General features: G+C 40.4%; 1 protein-coding gene across 2 annotated transcripts in view; it reads right to left on the bottom strand.

The window, feature by feature from the left end:
• Nucleotides 1-15,772: 15,772 nt before the first annotated feature.
• The window catches only part of LOC119652244 (guanine nucleotide-binding protein subunit alpha homolog), a 59,813-nt gene continuing 58,046 nt past the window's right edge, over nt 15,773-17,539 (bottom strand). For both annotated transcript variants that reach the window (XM_038056219.1, XM_038056220.1), the window contains exon 6: nt 15,773-16,772. In XM_038056219.1, coding sequence (XP_037912147.1) covers nt 16,415-16,772 — 358 coding nt within the window. In that variant the 3' untranslated portion in view covers nt 15,773-16,414. The remainder of the gene's footprint in view (nt 16,773-17,539) is intronic.

Here is a 17,539-nt window from a genome sequence, read left to right as displayed (position 1 = left end):
TAGAGCAGTAGAGCAAGACAGACTGCGTTGAACTCATCAGGAGACGTCGCCTGCTAGACGTAGGGCTTCCAACATTTGCCATTTGCCGACTTAAAACCGAAACTCCAGTTGCAGAGTTGTTCGCTGCTGCTTTGATTCGCTAAAAAAATCATCTTTGAGTTAAGGGTCAGTCCAAAGTACTTTACCGTTAGTTTTTAACTCGGCTGTCCACTCGCCGATTAATATGGGACGCAGGGTTGTAATTTTTTTTTAGTCAGGATGACAATTTTGATTTTTTCCAGTGCAAGGTTAAAACCTTGAGTAGTCATCCATTAGAATATCCATCGCATCAATATTCCAAGTGTGCTTTGCGCCTGATATTGTCTGCATAACCGACCAAGCGCAACTCTACTGGCATGATGAGTTGAAGGAAACTATCATAGGAAGGGTTCCAAAGGTCTGGCTCTAGGATGGATCCCCTCTGATCCTCTAGCGTCTCATAGAGCAGGGAGCACGCTTGCTCAGATAGTCGCTCAATATCCATAAGAGATAGCCCAGCACGTAGAAGGTATTGTCTAGTGTGCATAGAATGTCTTTCCATCTCACGGAATTAAATGCATTTCTGTTATGAAGCTTTACGAGGAGCATCACCTGTCGAGCTCGGCAGCGCACTCGACGAACGGCATCCACCACTCGCATGACAGCATCAACTGTGGATCTCCCTCCCCCTCCCTGCCGAACTACCGTGGGAAAGATTCTCCGGCAACACGTATCGCTTCAGCGAGTTCACTTCTGATATGCTTTTCTAGCACTTTCCCAGTAGTTCAACCACATAAAGTGGTCGGAATGAAGACGGCAAATCAGAATCGCCTATTCCTTTGCTGATCAGCGCAAGCCTCGCCACCTTCCAACCAAAGGGGGAAATGCCTTCGTTTAGTCAAGCGTTGAATACACCGAGCAGTAGGTCTGGTCGATATTGCAGCACCACCATACATCTGCTGGGATACCATCGGGACCTGGCGCCTTCTTGTTTTTCATAGGAAGGACTGCCTCTCTGAACTCTTTTATAGAGAAAAGTGAGCAGTTCTTGGCCGCCGTCACGTACGGGGTACGCAGGGAACAGTGCCCATACAATGCGGTCCAGCTGCCCCGCCTTAAGTGAACAGGGTTTCCGCATAGCCCCGATTTTTCGAGTTACTAGTTTGTAACCGAGTCCTCACGGGTCTCCATTCGCCTCGTCGACCAGATCCTGCCAGCAGCAAACTTTACTCCTGTTTATTGCGCTGCGGAGTCTCCTTTGGCTGATCTCTACGCTATCATTATTGTATATGTATCCTCCCGGTCGTTTAGACGTTGTATCAAACGGCGGAGTTTGTAACGCTCCTTTCGGAGCTATGCAATTTCCGACAGTGAATTTACGAAAGTGTTAGCTACAGCGCCACTATCTCCAGGAGTACCCTCTAGCGCGCGACACCAGTGACTCCGACACGAAGGTTACGTCGGGAATGGTTCGCTCGCAGCCTGGGCGCCGGAACGTTGTGGTGGATGCGGTGTTTAAAACTACGAGTCCTGTTCTCGCCGCCATTTCGAGAATTCGTTTCCCTCTAGAGTCTGGGTGAGGCATGCCCCATTCAAGTGCCCTGGCATCGAAGTCACCCTCGACCAGGATCCGCGCCTGTGTGCCCAAGAAAGCTCTTTCCAGAGCATCAAGCCTGGGTCGAAAGTCCGGTATCATCTCATTCGACGTAAGATAGATATTAAAAAACGTTATCTGAACCTGAACCTGAACACCGAATCTAGACAAAGCCGTCCCCTCGGCCTTAGGTAAGAACCCTAAGGAGGGTGCCTCCTCGAAACCAGATACCAACGGTGCTTGATATGTGAGGGTGCCATGAAACGGGTCCTTGTTTTGGTATTGTTCACTGATGAGTACTAAATCAGCTTTGGTCTCCGCAACGAACTGCGCTAGCAACTCGTGAGCAGTTGCACTCCGGTACATATTGATATTGTAGGATGCGAATCATGTTGACCGCGTTCTAGCTCTTTTCAATGCTGCTCGGAGGATTGGATACCGCCCCGAGCCCGCAGGCAGTGTGCGCAACGTTCTCATCAGTCGCGCCACGGTCCCTGCATAGGACGCAGCTTTCCTTTTTACTGCAGGTGTTCGCTTTATGGCCTGCCTAATCGCATTTACGGCATATTGCCCTTCTGTCAGATTCGCAACAGGTTGCAGGTGTGTGCCCATAATCCAAACATCTATAACATTTGGTTGGGGCGGCACGGAATCGTATCCTACACACTACCCACCCAATACTTATTTCCCCGCTGTTTAGAAGCTTCCTCGCGTGTTGCTCGGCAACTTCCACCGTAGCGAGTTTTTGGCCTCGGGAGTTCGCGGAGGTGATACCAATCCGGGTATTGGTTACCTCCGGACATTCGCGTTTGATGGCCTCTTCTACCTCGTTCTTTTCTGTGAGGCAGTCAAGGTCTCGGATTTCCAAAGAACACGTGGATTCCAGGCTGGAAACCTAAGCTTTTTCTCCCACAAGCCCCTTGATTGCTTCACAGAACGTAATTTTATTTATTGTCTTCGGGCCTAGTTCAACTAAGACTCCACCACCCTTCGTTTTACGAGCGGAAGACACTTCTGCTCCGTTATCTTCGGGTTTAATCTTGTAAGGGATTTCACTGAGGTCTTTCGCAAAAGTCTTGCCTCCCGTTGGCTTAATAAGCAAAGCTGACGGTCTAGTCCTACTTCGTCTCCACCTTTTCTTTTGGTGCTCCGTCCTTCGTGTCCGTCTTAATTTTAGGCAGAGGTTTTTCTGATGGCGCGACGTGTTGTTGCCTTTTGTTCCTTTTCGCCTTCTTCTTTTGAATCCTGGAGAGTACCTGAGTGAAGTCTCCTTCAGATGTTCCTTCCTCCTTTCGTTTTTTCTCCAGTTTCTTTCCTTTCCTCTTCAGTTTGCGCCAGAGTAGTCAACAGCCCTCCAACTCGACTTATATTCGAAACCATTTGGTTAGTTTCGGCAGTTTCCACTGTACCTCTTTCCGCAATTCAAGCACTGTGTTGTATGGTCTGGGTTCCTGTCTCCGTTGCAGGTGCCGCATCACTTTGTGAGTCCTTCCCTCCGTCTTCGCGTCCCGAAGTCCCGTCGGGTATTTCAGCCCTTGTTGCGTCCTTCGGTGGGCGCTGGGGCGGGCGGCGCATTTTCGTGCTGCGAATAAACGCAGCCAGCTCACACTCCATTTCCACTATCTCCTCGTTTTATTTATTTTCGTTCGTCATTTAAGTTGTTTACCAGCGCATCGTGTAGAAAGGAGCGGCCGCAATAGTCAGGAACGGGGATAAAGCCCCTACCACAGTTCCCTGAGGCCTAACCTACGATTAGCTGATCCTGGAACTCACGGACGGATCATAAGCAATTCGTTAAGGAAGTCCTAAGGGTGTGCTCTGCCTTTAGGACCGTCCCAGATGATGCAGCGTTCGTCATCTTGGGAATGTTTGTCGTTGGTGGTTTTAAGAGATACAAATCTACGATGATAGATATTTCCTTCGTGCTCCAAAATATTTAATTCACCTCATTCCTGAAAACCAACAAATAATACAATTTACATATTTTATTATTTTTCCTTGATATATTTTTTTCTTTTTTGAATAACAACAAAATCATATTTAACAAAAGAAATTGTATAAAAGTGTGTCAATGGTTTTTTCGTTTTTACTCTGTGTTCATATTTTTATCTTTTCCTTAGTTGCACATTTATTGTATATCGTATATTTTATCATATTAATACAGCATTTACACGTACACATATTTCTGTATAGTATATTCGATTGTAGAGGCTTACTAGTGAGAATTCTAATACATGGTATAGTACAATTTCATAATAGATTATTAATTTAATCATGATCAAAAGGAGAAAATATTCTTAATTTTATTATTATCATTTGCCATTGTTTTTATAAACCTCCTACTTTACGTAGGAAATACATAGTTTCCTTCCTCACTCAGGAAGGCAAAATTGTAAATGTATCGAAAATGGGTACATAAATACTTCTTGGGAAGCATCCCTTATACTTTTAATATTCATCATAGTAAAAGTCCATTTAATCTTCTAAATCTCATGATTGTGTTTATGATTTAACAGCTTCAATTTTATAAACATTTAGTTCGTTAAAAACTTAAGCAATTCCCATAAAATGTAGAAATTGGAATAGTTGAGCGACTTTGCGAGGGAGATCATATTGCTTTATGATTATATTACAATGGACATCGCTTGTAAGACTCACGGATATAAGGTTCAGGTGCCTATAAGGTTAGAAACCGCCAGAAAGAATGCGGACTTCTCCACGTATTTACATCGGTTATGAGGCTTGTCACTCCAGGTATAATTTTCCGGAAGACTTGGTCTTAATGGAAATCGTCCGCGGTAAAGGACCTATCGGTCCACTGTCAACATCTTGTCATTTCACCTTTTTAAGGTTTTGTGTGAAACAAAACCTTATTAAAATCGATTTAATGTCTGCCTGTTACACTCGGTTGCTAGGTCCGACGATGTTCTTTTTGTATTATTATATGGAAGCAGCACATGAAAAGTGATTACTACGGTTACATAAAAGCTGCCTACGCTCTGGTTTCGGTGTACTCTGGCCTGAGAAAATCTTAAACGATGATCTGAGTTGGCGTACGGGCCAAGTACGGATAGATGTCGGTAATTAGAGGTCAGATTTTCATCCTCATCATTTAAGAAAGGGCGACGAATGCTTTACTGGCTATGCCATGCAATGAAACCCACTTTTCTAGAGTAGCCGACGAGGGAGTGTCCCTAGAAGCACATGGCGCAGAACAGTTTCGAAAGAGTGTAGACTTTTCGGGAAAACGTGGAGGGAGTTAAAGCGCAATTCTTCGAATTGGGGAAAATGGTACGTGAGCGTAATGGATGGGGAGCATCATTCCTACTTTCGTTGATCGGTATGCTACAGAATTAGAATAATAATAATCGTTGGCGCAACAATTCATATTGGATCAGGGCCTTGAAGTGTGTTAAAGCACTTCATTCAAGACTGTAACGGTACACTACAGAATTATAGTACCCTATAGGAGCCAATGTGGTCAGCACGCACGCCCGAGATTATTATCCTGATTTGACTCAGGTACTCATTCACAGCACGCCCGAGATTATTATCCTGATTTGACTCAGGTACTCATTCACAGCACGCCCGAGATTATTATCCTGATTTGACTCAGGTACTCATTCACAGCTGAGTCGACTGGTATCCGACGTCAAATCACACTGAACCACGACCTTTCGTACGACAGCCTTGTGCTCTAACCACTCAGCTATCCGGACACTAGAATTAGAATGTATAGGTAAATTCTTACCAGTTGTACAGTGTTGCAATATTCGTCATCAGGGTGATAACACACAGTGTTCCTCTCACGAGGAAGCATACAAATGCATGTACGAATTCATGAGAAGAGGGAGGGATAAGGGGCATTTCGTTTTTCTACGTTAGGACGCTGGAGGAAAAAAGCGCCCAGGAGTCAAGTTGCAAAGTCACGCACAAAGCACAGATAACACCTTTTTAAGATAAAGTAAAAAAACTTGGAATTAGACTAGAGACTAGAGGATTGCTGCGTCTAGCCCCTGATCATTCCTTGGTGGAGTGTAGGGAATTCAGAAAGTAATTTTTTTATTTTTCCAAATGAAACTATGCTTCAGTTCAGTCATTATCAACACATTTAATGCTGTGCCAGTGACAAACTCATAGCAGTAGTATAATAGGAATCTTAACACAAACACTCATGTCCATGCGGGATTTGATTTCCAGGGGTAACAAGGCCGGTTGGCTGCCGCTCAACCAGCTCAGCCATTGCACGAAGAAACCTGGCCGACGAAAATACCCGTAAAAGTTGGTAATTTCTCTTTATCGTCAAATATGTAAGAAACGGAAACAAGTTAGGATGAAGGAAAGCTGCGGATGGCGGAAAAGAACACAAAGAAGATCTGTCCGGAGACATATTTTTTTATTGCATGCCGACGTCCTCTAAAAGGTGAAAACGAATCCGAAATTGATGGACTTTGACGATAGTGTGAGCCATATCGGGTGAACTCAAAAAAAGTATCTGACGTGGGAATCAAACAAGTTCAGCAAGAAATCAGTGATAAGCTTTCGTGGCATGATGGAAACGGCATTAGGAGACTGATTAAATTAAAGCCCAGAAGCAGGAGAAAACAATTGAATGCATGGACTCAGATGGGGCTACTTTGCGGGAAGATATCTGTGTTGTGCTAAGAGAAAAAATAATCTTAGTTACATAGAACAGAACGTCACAAAAAGGACGTTTGTTTCTTGGTGGTAGCAGTATTTAAATTCATTACCGCGGACAAAGTAAGTGTAGATTAAGTCATGTACGAGCTCCTAGAGCAAATATCTCAAAGGAGATGCTTCAGATGCCTCCATTTCGACGTTTTTGAAGTACCATGTAACATGCACCATGATAAGTCGAAAGAGACCATCTCATCAAGGATTGTATTGGAAATCCACGATACACATTATGCAAGGGGAAAGAATGCTTAGATGTGTCCAGCACGGCTAAATGAGGTTGACACAAATTAATCTGCACCACTGCAAGGCAACTCAAGACCTGCGCTCGCAAATTATTTGGATGTTAAATGTAGACGTAGCAGTAATATGCAAACCACATCGAAATTACTCTAGCGGTGCTTGGGTGAAGGATACGTTTAGCAACGCTTCAATATGAACATTCACAAGCCATGCGGGAAACAATGACATTTACGTTCTGTTTTGTAAGGGCAAAAATCAAATCTTTATCTACCGTATTTACGTTCTTCCTAACGCACCCATAACACAATATGTGGAGATACTAGATAGTTTGGTGTTGGATGATAGAAACCAGAGCCATAAAATTTGAATTGAATTGGCTTCTCACCAACAATAGTCATAAGCAGTTTATCGTAGGTGTGATGAAGTTCGCTCTGTCATACACGGGAGCAATTGATAATGCTGTGAAGGGTGAGTTCGTGTGGGGCAGTATGCGTTATTGCGAGAATTGCCTCGAATTCCTTTTAGCAAATGAGGTGCATTAACTCCCCGAGAGAAGGAGGACGAATCTGTTGCACATGACTGTGGAATTCCGAAAAATCATTAGGAATTAGCTATATAGGAGATGAGACATCAGAGGTTGGATAGTCACAGAATTTCACGGCTTTCCCAAACACACCATTACAGTTGAGGGCCCTCAGCACATTATGATCCATTGTCCCAAGTTCATGAAAGAGATAAGGTTGAGTGATGGCTTTAATGTAGTTATTCACCATCATCATCAACGGCGCAACAACCGGTATCCGGTCTAGGCTTACCTTAATAAGGAACTCCAGACACTCCGGTTTTGGGCCGAGGTCCACCAATTCGATATCCCTAAAAGCTGTCTGGCGTCCTGACCTACGCCATCGCTCCATCTCAGGCATGGTCTGCCTCATCTTCTTTTGACTCGCCCACCGCACCGCATTTTATCCACATCCACACGTCGTTATGTAGGCCACGGTATCGTTCATTCTCATGTAGGGGGCCAAAGATTCTTCTCTCTAGCGCCGCCTGCTCAATCTGGATGAAGGTAGACTGTACATCTCGGGTTGTTGTCATGATGTCGATATCATCAGCATAGGCCAGTAGTTGGGTGGACTTGAAGAGGATGGTGCCTCTCGCATCTACATCGGCATCGCGAATAACTTTCTCCAGGGCCAGGTTGAAGAGGACGCATGATAGAGCATCCCTTTGTCGTAGACCGTTGTTGATGTTGATTGGTCTCGAAAGTGATCCTGCTGCTTTTATCTGGCCTCATAGCGGAGAAGAAATTCAACCCAAAAATTATCGACTTTTAACCCATAAATTAATGAATGTGTGAGATAAAGGTCTATGCCACAACTGAATGAAACGCAAATTCTAGATAAAGAGCCTACAAAACAAAACAGGAGCGATGGAGTGCAGATCGCGCCTATGAGACTGACGAGTACCGAGAAGGGTTTCAATCTGACCGATCAACAACCGACGAGCTTTTAACGGCTTGATTAAGTGCTCGGAATTTAATATTGATATCCACCAAATGTTTGTTAATTTTAAGCAAGAATACTACAATATAGACCAGAACATACTGTATCAAATAATGACTGCTTTTGGATTCTTAGCTAAACTGGTCTGATTCACCAGAGTGACTATGAATCAACAAAAAGATTTGAGACAGAGAACTAAAGAGCAGGGTAATGCACTGACCCCACTTTTATTCTGGCACTGGAGCACTTCATACAGAAGTACCCGGTAGATATCAAAGTACGCTGCCCTACAAGTCCAACTAAAGAGCAGCTAACGGACGACATAAACATAGATCATGGTTCTGTGTGTTGAATGCGTGATGAAGCGTGATGCAGACCATAGGCAAATTAGATATAACCATGTACGACATATTTGAGCCAGAAGTTTCCACGACATCAAATTGTAAAAGTTATGTGTCCAGCCGCAACTTCCACAAAAGATATTCGGAAGATCCAAAGGGCAAAGACCAGTGAGAGAACCAAAGGAACGCTGGGCGGATAAATGAATAGACGGTCGAAGGATCACGACTTTTGGAGGCAATGCATTCTGAAGACCAAGGCCCGAAACGGACTGTAGAGAATGGATATAATCTTAGAGGTACAACAATCAGAGGAAAGCCTTAAAGACAATAGGTTAATTTCCGAAGAGCAGAACTGACAAAATATCCAAACCGAAACCCACCTCGTAGAGTAACATTTGGCAATGTTCACGTTGGATACTAATGAAATACGGATTATCTAGCGACAGAATCATGAACCCATGGAAAGGACGAAGGATAAAATTGTAGAAATTGTAACGATTCGAGAGTAAAATTTCTATTACATATTATATTTCTATTGCATATCGTTTCTCATTCTGATTTTGATGAATCGGTAAGCAGTCCTCTCACAGAAATCAGGTCATGATTTTGTTATTGTACGTCCGAAAAGCAACTGGTAAGTAGATTCCAATGATAGGTTATGAAACTACTTCGAATAGTTCAAAATAGACCAATTCAGTGAGTTGAGTGTTGAGAACGACTTAAAAATCTCTCGACGCTATCCCAACCAAGTTACGGCCGAAAAACGTGGCTACCGAACAGGACAAATGCTGAAAAAGGGATGTGGAGAAAACTGGCTAAAAGTGGAATGAGTACTGTATCAACTTTCCACCATAAGCAAACAGTGAACTATTTAAGTTCCATATAACTTACAAAATGGAGTAGAGTAGAGCTAGGAGGTAAAGTTGAATATGAGTTGCATTGAAAACTTAAAAATGTGTTACATTTAGCTTTTACATGGCTTCCCTGCCTTGTATAAAAGATAATATCAAATTCGTCTCGAAAGACCTTTACCTGCTCAAATTGCATTTCCATGGAAAGAACAACATTTTAAACGTGTCACAAATATTTTCGAATTTAGCGAACCTACATTTTTATAGTTTCAGATTAATCCCAAGTAGCATGCAATCCTGATGAGTTAACGCGATTACTTATTCTAAAATTCAGTCCAATGGTAGATATCAATTTCTTGATAAATGAGTGTAAATTAGATTCTCTTTTAAATCCTCCTTATATATCACTAGTAGTAAAAGTTGTGTACAAAATTGCATTTTTATTGAATACTCAAAATTTCACATTATCCAATAAAAACGTTTACAAATACTTACATTTAGATTTTCTGGTTATTATAAAAAAGTTCAGTATAATACAAATATCAAAACATTTAAAGGCGTTATCCAATAGTTAGGCTTTCAAATTCATTTGGTCAGTCTTTTTAGTGAATTTCTTATTAATATTTTTCGCTTTTGTTAAAAATAGGATGCAGTTAGTGCTGATTTTTTCTATAAAGTTTTGAAAAGTGTTCATGTTATCTTCTTGTGGTGGTGAAAATGTCTCGGGTGATAATAATATAAATAAAAAGAAATAAACATCAAACTTAGATAAATAATAAATTATTTGCAAAAATGGCCTCATTATAAATTTTTGAACTCTGGCACATGGGGCCTGTTGAGAAAGCCCTTAGCTATCATCATAGCGACAGACGGGAGTGCAAAATGTCTCGTTGAGTAACCAAAAACAACTTCAGAGCAATCTTAAAAAAGGGACACCGTTTCATTATTAGCAATATTTTACATAATAATAATTATCGTTAGCGCTACAGCCCAATTTTGAAGCTAGGTCTTGAACATGCATCCGTGGTTTGTGCACTTTGACACATTTTTCCAATTTGAAATGTTACCGTGGTTTCGTTTTTCGATGAATTCGATTGCTATTGCGGCTCACGTACTGATTTTTGAAGAAATTTCAAAAAATCAAATGCTTGATTTTTATATGCATGTTTAGTGTAGTTCACATGCATGGCGGCGAGGCAACAAAAAAAAATTATGGAACAGTCCTTAGTGTGTCAACTTGGCACATATGGAAAAGCGTGCGCAATTCACGCAACAAGGTATCGACGTATTTCAGCAGCCTTTTTCAAGTTCATCATACAATTTTGTTGGGACAATATTAATCATGCATCGGTTTTTCGTATAAAGTTGTGGAAGCGAACCGCATCCTTAGCAATTTCACAAGAACTTTCAACGGCCACAGCAAAAAGACGACAAAAAACTCTCAGCAAATAAAATACCGACATTTATTCGCCGAGCCCTCCTTAAACGATAATTGAACACGAACTTTTCAAACGGAATATTTCTACTGCCGTACTCTTTTATCATTCTTTTTCGCGGCATCCTCCTAAAGTACGCGGCCAAGTAGGTATGTGGATAATTTCGGTGTCGTTTCCATTTCTATTTTTTATTACTTTTCATAAACTATGTTTTGATCCAAAGAAATCTTAAATACCACTCTCTGCTCTTGCGTCAATCATAAATAGTATTGCGCAAAATTTTACGTGATATCTTACGCTAAATGTCCTACGGTAAGTGACTTTCATTATGCGTATACCAGGTGTACAAGCTTAAATCCGCTGTTTGCTCCCAGATGACTTCAGTGAGAGTATCAAGCTGCTATGAGCACGCCATATTTTTTTTTAGTACGGCGTTTGTCAACCATTGTCAGTCCATATCATCATCAATTTCATGCAAAAACCCATTTTTTTTCTTGAATAATCATGTCCGAATTGGAAGCTCTTTTGGACGAGGACGGTATTCAAACGCAGAAAATTCTCGCCAAGCAATTAGGTGGTTCTCAACAACCCGTTTCCATGCGTCTACGTGTAATGGATACGGTTCAAAAGATCGGAAATGTGTGCCGTAGGAATTGAACGATAGGCAGATGGAGCGGCGCCAAAACACATGCGAAATCTTGCTTGCCAGACACAAAAGAAAGATGTTTTTGCATCGGATTGTGGCTGGCGACGAATAGTAGATTTCTTTCGAGAAAAAATCCTGGATTGATGCCGGCAAGACCAAATCGCTTCGGACGGAAGACGAGGCTGTGCATGTGGTGGGATCAACGGGGTATTCTCTACTATGAACTGTTGAAACCTGGTGAAATTGTCGATGCCCACCGTTATCACCAACAACTCATCAAATTGCATCGTGGTCTGAATGAAAAACGGCCGGAATATAAGCAAAGACATGAAAAGCTGATTTTCCTCGTCGAAAAAAGTTCAAAACTACTTAGAAACACTCAACTGGGAGATACTACCCCACCCCGCTTATTCACCAGACCTGGCCCCATCCGACTATCATCTGTTTTCATCGATGGGTCACTCGCCCGCTGAACAGCACTTCGATTCTTACGCAGACGTCCGAAAATGGCTTGATGAGTGGTTTGCCTCGAAAGATCAACAATTTTATTGGAATGGTATCCACCAATTACCCCAGAGATGGAAAAAATGTGTAGATAGCAAGGGCAAGTATTTTGAATAAATTTTTTTGGTTCCTATAAGAAAAATGTGTTCTTGAAAAAAAGCAGCCGATTTAAGCTTGTACACCTGGTAAATGCGGCATAACCGAGTTAGTGCTACTTTGTGTTTACCTTACTTTATACGTAAGCGTGGTTACCTATAGGCAGGTAGGCTCACTTTAACACTGTGACGGTATTTACAGCTGCGGTTTTGGTATGGCATAATGACTGGGGGTGATGATGAAAGCCATGATGGATGATAGTGATTTTATACCAAATCAAAATTAGATGAATGTGGACGATATACCCGCATGCAATGAGGGCGAAGTTGTTTCTATTAAGGAAACCAGTCGTAACATGGTATTTAAAGAACCGAATTTCCGAGTACTTCAAGTAGCATCGTAAACCTTTACGGCATACATAAGTAAATGCTGTTTGAAAGTATAAGGATTCTCTCATTATAGCGGATGTGTTGGGGTTAGCAGAAAAGTCTGTGTATTATCATATTCTATAATGTGTGAGTAACCAATTCGATTCGAAATAACGTTACAATGGGGGCCCTTAGCATTGATATAACAAGTTATTTCTAGTGTCAAGAGAGGTAAATCCAGTCGAGAAAATTTAAAATTTTTGCCGATTAAAAAAGGGAGAAAAATTATAAATAATTTAATCCTGATTAAACTGTCCCAATTCCTACGCCAAAAAGGGAAACCCTAAAAAAATTACGCCAACTGCCGTGTGAAATTTCGTGTGCCAGTTGGCGTATTTCTGGGCTACTATTTGCTATTTGTTTTTGGTAAGTTAAAAAGCTCAACCCCCTTAGTAGATAAAGGTTCAAAGAGCATTGAAAGACGTTGAATTGAAAGTCCTTGTGAAGAAGAGATTCGAAAAAAATAAATTGACTTTGATTATATGGCATGGTACTGGGCAAAGTATTATAACTAGACCTTTAAGCCTATTTCATGTGCAACCTACGGTGGTTGCTGTTACATGGTTTGGGGGTGTATTACCCCAACCGAAGACGAACTACTAATTAAAATAAGTGGAATAATTTGCAATTAGTATTATTTACGCATTTTTGTTTATAATATTCTCGCTCAAGCTGTAAAAATGGGGTAGACTCGTCGCGGGGTCAAATTTCAACATAATAATGATCCTAATCATATGGAAAAATCATAATAGAATGGATCAGCAAGAATTTGAAGTTATAAAATGGCTGGCATAGAGTGCAGATTGAAATCCGGTTGAAAATTTATTATTATTATTATTATTATCATCGTATTACCTTAGTTGCAAGCTTTCTCTCTGTTGGGTATCCTTATGGAATCAATCAACTCTCGGAAACAGTGCAAGAGGAATATCAAAATAATTCGAAATAGTATATTCCCAGATTATACGACAAAAACATTGGACAAACTACTAGGTTTCACAATATTTTTCCCCGGCGCGAAAATCAGTCAATGATATTTGGTCTTCAAATGTATTTTTAAAATCTTCCTCTTTTTCTTCAACCTTTATCCCGTTCACAAGTGAGGTCGGCTGTGTTCGGTTTCGCCATTTTGTTTTATCAAAAACCTGATCTGGATGCATGTATTTTTAAATTAGTTGCTTGTTTTGCCGGTTCTCTTTGGCCCGACTGTATGTGCGCTGCAATGCTCGCAAAAATATGGAAGTAGCTCGAGAATAGTGGATATTCGTACCCTGCATGAGTACTAGGGTATTTTGCTACTTTGAGGTATACCGTTCATTTGGTGAAGGTGTTACGAATAATGGAATGTAAAAATTGGACGGTTATTACTGGCATAATGGGGAAAAATCGAAAGGAATTACTTCCCCTTTGCTAGACATCAACACAAAACCACTGTACTACTGTATTTTTTCTTCGAATTTGGACATTCGCTTATGGCATAATATTAATAATCGTTGAGGCAACAGCCCAATTGGGTTAGGGGCTTGAAGTGTGTTAGAGCACTCCATTCAAGACCGTAACGGTATACTACAGTACACGCTGTAGGAGGCAATGTGGTCAGCATTATCCTCGCCCGAGATTATTACCCTGGTTTGATTCAGGTACTCATTCACAGCTGAGTCGACTGGTATCCGACATCCAGTCACGATAACAAATTCCACTGCCACCAGTGAAATTTGAAACGCGACTTTCCGCTACGACAGCCCAACGCTCTAACCACTTGAGTCATTCGAACACAGATAAAAAGTCATTACGTAGCGAATAATGGCGAAACTCTACATAACACGACGCAGGACCGTCAAGGGAAAATGAAGGTAGAACAAGGAAGAGAGAGCTACAAATGAATATATGAGTGTCGTTGCTAGTAAGCAAACTCTTGAACTACTGTGGCGTAGAGGAGAGGGAAAATTAAGCTAAGAAGAAATACCTGCAACTGTTTAGAAACGGAATTGAGGGTCGCAAATCTGACATTAAACAAAGAATGAAAACTATTTTCGTTAGTAAATAGCATTTTCTTAATATTTTGAATCGAATCGCATGAAGCGCGAAACTATCTGAACTCGATATCCCTTAAAATTTCAATTCAATTTCGAATTATGGTTTTGATGGATTTAAATATCTTGGGCCAATGTCAATGGAAAATATAGAAAAAATAAGTTTTGGAGAGAAGTCAAGAAATGATAGAGGCTAATTGATGGCACAGAAAGTGAAATACAGTGTCTGGAGGAACTAGGGAAAGAGATTCCTCCGCGGTCAGGTAAGTGAGTGTATGGGAATGTATGCACGTAGCATGGCCGCGGTCGCATAGAGGTTGCTCGTTAGAAATCTTTAGACCAAGGAGTCGCGCAACAATAAGAACGACAATGGGAACGAAGCAGACCCATGAAAATAGGAGAAGAAAAGAGTATCACATATTTGATACTTTGCGAACATTCGTGAACACACATCGCTACGTACATTCTAAGATGATATTCGTCCTATTGTGGACACGGATGTTAGGAACGTGGACACGAACGCAGAATGGGAATAATGGGATAGAGATTGGGCTATGACACGTTTTGATCATATCCGAAATAAGGATATCTGGTCGTGGAAAAATTGCGAGAGGCGCCTTCGATGGTGTAGTCACGTAATTCGCGCTAACGAGAATTCACTTGCCAAGATTGGTCTGCACATCGAAGTCGATGTTAAACGAAGGCCGGCCGAAACAACTGTGGCTGGATACGCTGGATGGGGATTTGAAAGCCTCGCGATTGCACCCAGATGAGGCTTTTGATAGAACTAAATGGCGAAATCGATCACGACGAGCTGACTCCACTTGTGAACGGGACAAAAGCTGAAGAAGAAGTCATTATTTCACCTTCCCAACACTCAATATTTTTGATTAAACGGGAACCGTGTTTCACATTAACAATAGCCGTAATACATCACGATTCATTGCAATTTTTTTTTTCTGCGAGAAAATTTCAGGAAGTTTAAAGAGCATTTCAATTTTTTCTTCAAATGTATGTCCTAAAATAAAGGTAAATGTGTTATTTTCTGGACCATCAAAAAATTCTGCAACGAAAAGCTGTAGTCCTCCATAATGTAAGTTAAGTGTTACATATGATATCGAGACATGTCAACTTTAAACACTTAATTGAAACCTAATTTTTGTATGTCCACCTTTTGGTTGAAATCAGGCCACTTTCTTGGATATTTATGGTTTAAGAATTGCAGCCAAAACATCACTTTTCCTTTTAATTTATTTCTCTTGTCCATTTTGCAAAAACTATTGTAGTTGACCCTTTATTAACTGTAACTCTCTTATTTGTTTGCCCGGCTACCAAGATTATAAGCATTAGAAAATCATAATTTGAAATAATAAAAAAACAAATTTCACATTTCTCAATGCATATAATATAAATGCTCTGTTGTTGCTATCATTCCACTTGCCTCCTCTTTACATTGTAATAGTGTATTATATCTAAATTAATAGCATTTTTTGGTTCGTTTTATTTATAAATAAATATTTTATAACTTTATCTCCTAACTTCTGTAGTTTGTTTAAATTAAAATTAAAAAATAAACATTAGAAGGGAAAAACAAGAAAGGAGCAATGATACTAAACAGAATGACATAACGAGTATGTATATGTGTGTCAAATATGGTGGTATTGAATTTTATGCACGTGAGTGATATTTCCTTTTGTATATCCATCTGAATAACTTCGCCTTCTTCTTCTTCTTCATCAATTTCGATACATCTCAAATATATATGTTTATATAAATTAAATCTTATGTAAAAAATAACCACATTTGATCCTCCATGTATACCGATCGCGTTCTTCGCACATATTTTCGCTCTATTATCCTATGTATAAATTTTACAAAAAATCGTCTGTCTATATGACTGTCTGCTTGTTATCTGTCTATGTGTACATTGTATTTGTATAAAGCATTTATCGTTTTCACTTCTATTTTTCATTTTGAATCTCAACTCTATTTTGTTCATTTTTTTCTCATTTTCATGATTTCATCTAATGTAAGCAATGATCCGAAAGATTTCTATGGAATATTGTATCCTTGACGGAATTAAAGACAATTTTTATATTTTGTGTATCGACAGCATTGGTATAATGATAATAAATGGCAGTGTGAGTATTTTTACGAACTTTTATAAACATTTCTAAAATGAATTTTTGTACATCTAAAAGTTTATGCGGATTACCAGTAAATTGTGGATAGTACCAACGTATATCAGTCTCAGGATTGCGCACCTTTTGTGCTAATAAATCAATTTTATTTAGAAATAATATTATTGAGATTGCTTGAAATGTTCGATTATTCACAATTGTATCGAATATGTTTTTCGATTCTTCTAGTCGATTTGTTTTCCTGAAAATAAAAATAAAAAAAGGACTTGAAAAAAATTGTATAAGAAAATTCGATTACAATATAATTCTACAAACCCTTGAGTAAAAACGCAAAGGAATTAGAAAACAGAAATATTTTCCCACAAGATAACTGAAAGGAGCTAGACATTCAATAGCACTAACGCCAACATTTAAATCGATTATGTTCGTCTTTTTCTTTGGTCTTTGTCCCGTTCACAAGCGGGGTCGGTTCGTCGTGCGCCATTTTATTTTCTCAAAGGCCTGATCTGGATGTAGTCGTGAGGCCTTCAAATCACAATCCAGCGTATCAAAACACCGTGTTTCGGCCAGCGCTTTTGTCACTTACCATCGACTTTGAGGTTCAAGACCAATCTTGGCGAGTGAATTCCCTTTAGCGCAAATTACATGGCCCTACCATTAAAGACGCCTCTCTCGCAATTTTTCCACGATCAGTGCAATCCCATATCGATCGCGGATATCCTCATTTCGGTTGTGATCGAGGCGTCTTACGCCACTAGTCCTACACAATATCTTCATCTCCATTACAACCGATGAACGACATTGCGATAAATTTTAGATCTGGGATCTTCGTTGATATGTTGATCACAAAGAACGTCAGTTGTGGATCACCACTTCAATCAGGTTGCGCTAATGCGAGAAGCAATTTCATAGCGCAATTCTCCATTGGCTTATAGCATTCACTATTCTCAACGGCACAATAACGGGTTTCCGATCTAGGCCTGCCTTAGTAAGGAACAGCCCGGTCTG

The sequence above is a fragment of the Hermetia illucens genome, chromosome 3 (assembly GCF_905115235.1).
Source record: "Hermetia illucens chromosome 3, iHerIll2.2.curated.20191125, whole genome shotgun sequence".
Taxonomy (NCBI): Eukaryota; Metazoa; Arthropoda; class Insecta; order Diptera; family Stratiomyidae; genus Hermetia; species Hermetia illucens.
Note: the sequence above shows the minus strand (reverse complement) of the source record. Positions and strands in the feature narration are given on the sequence as shown.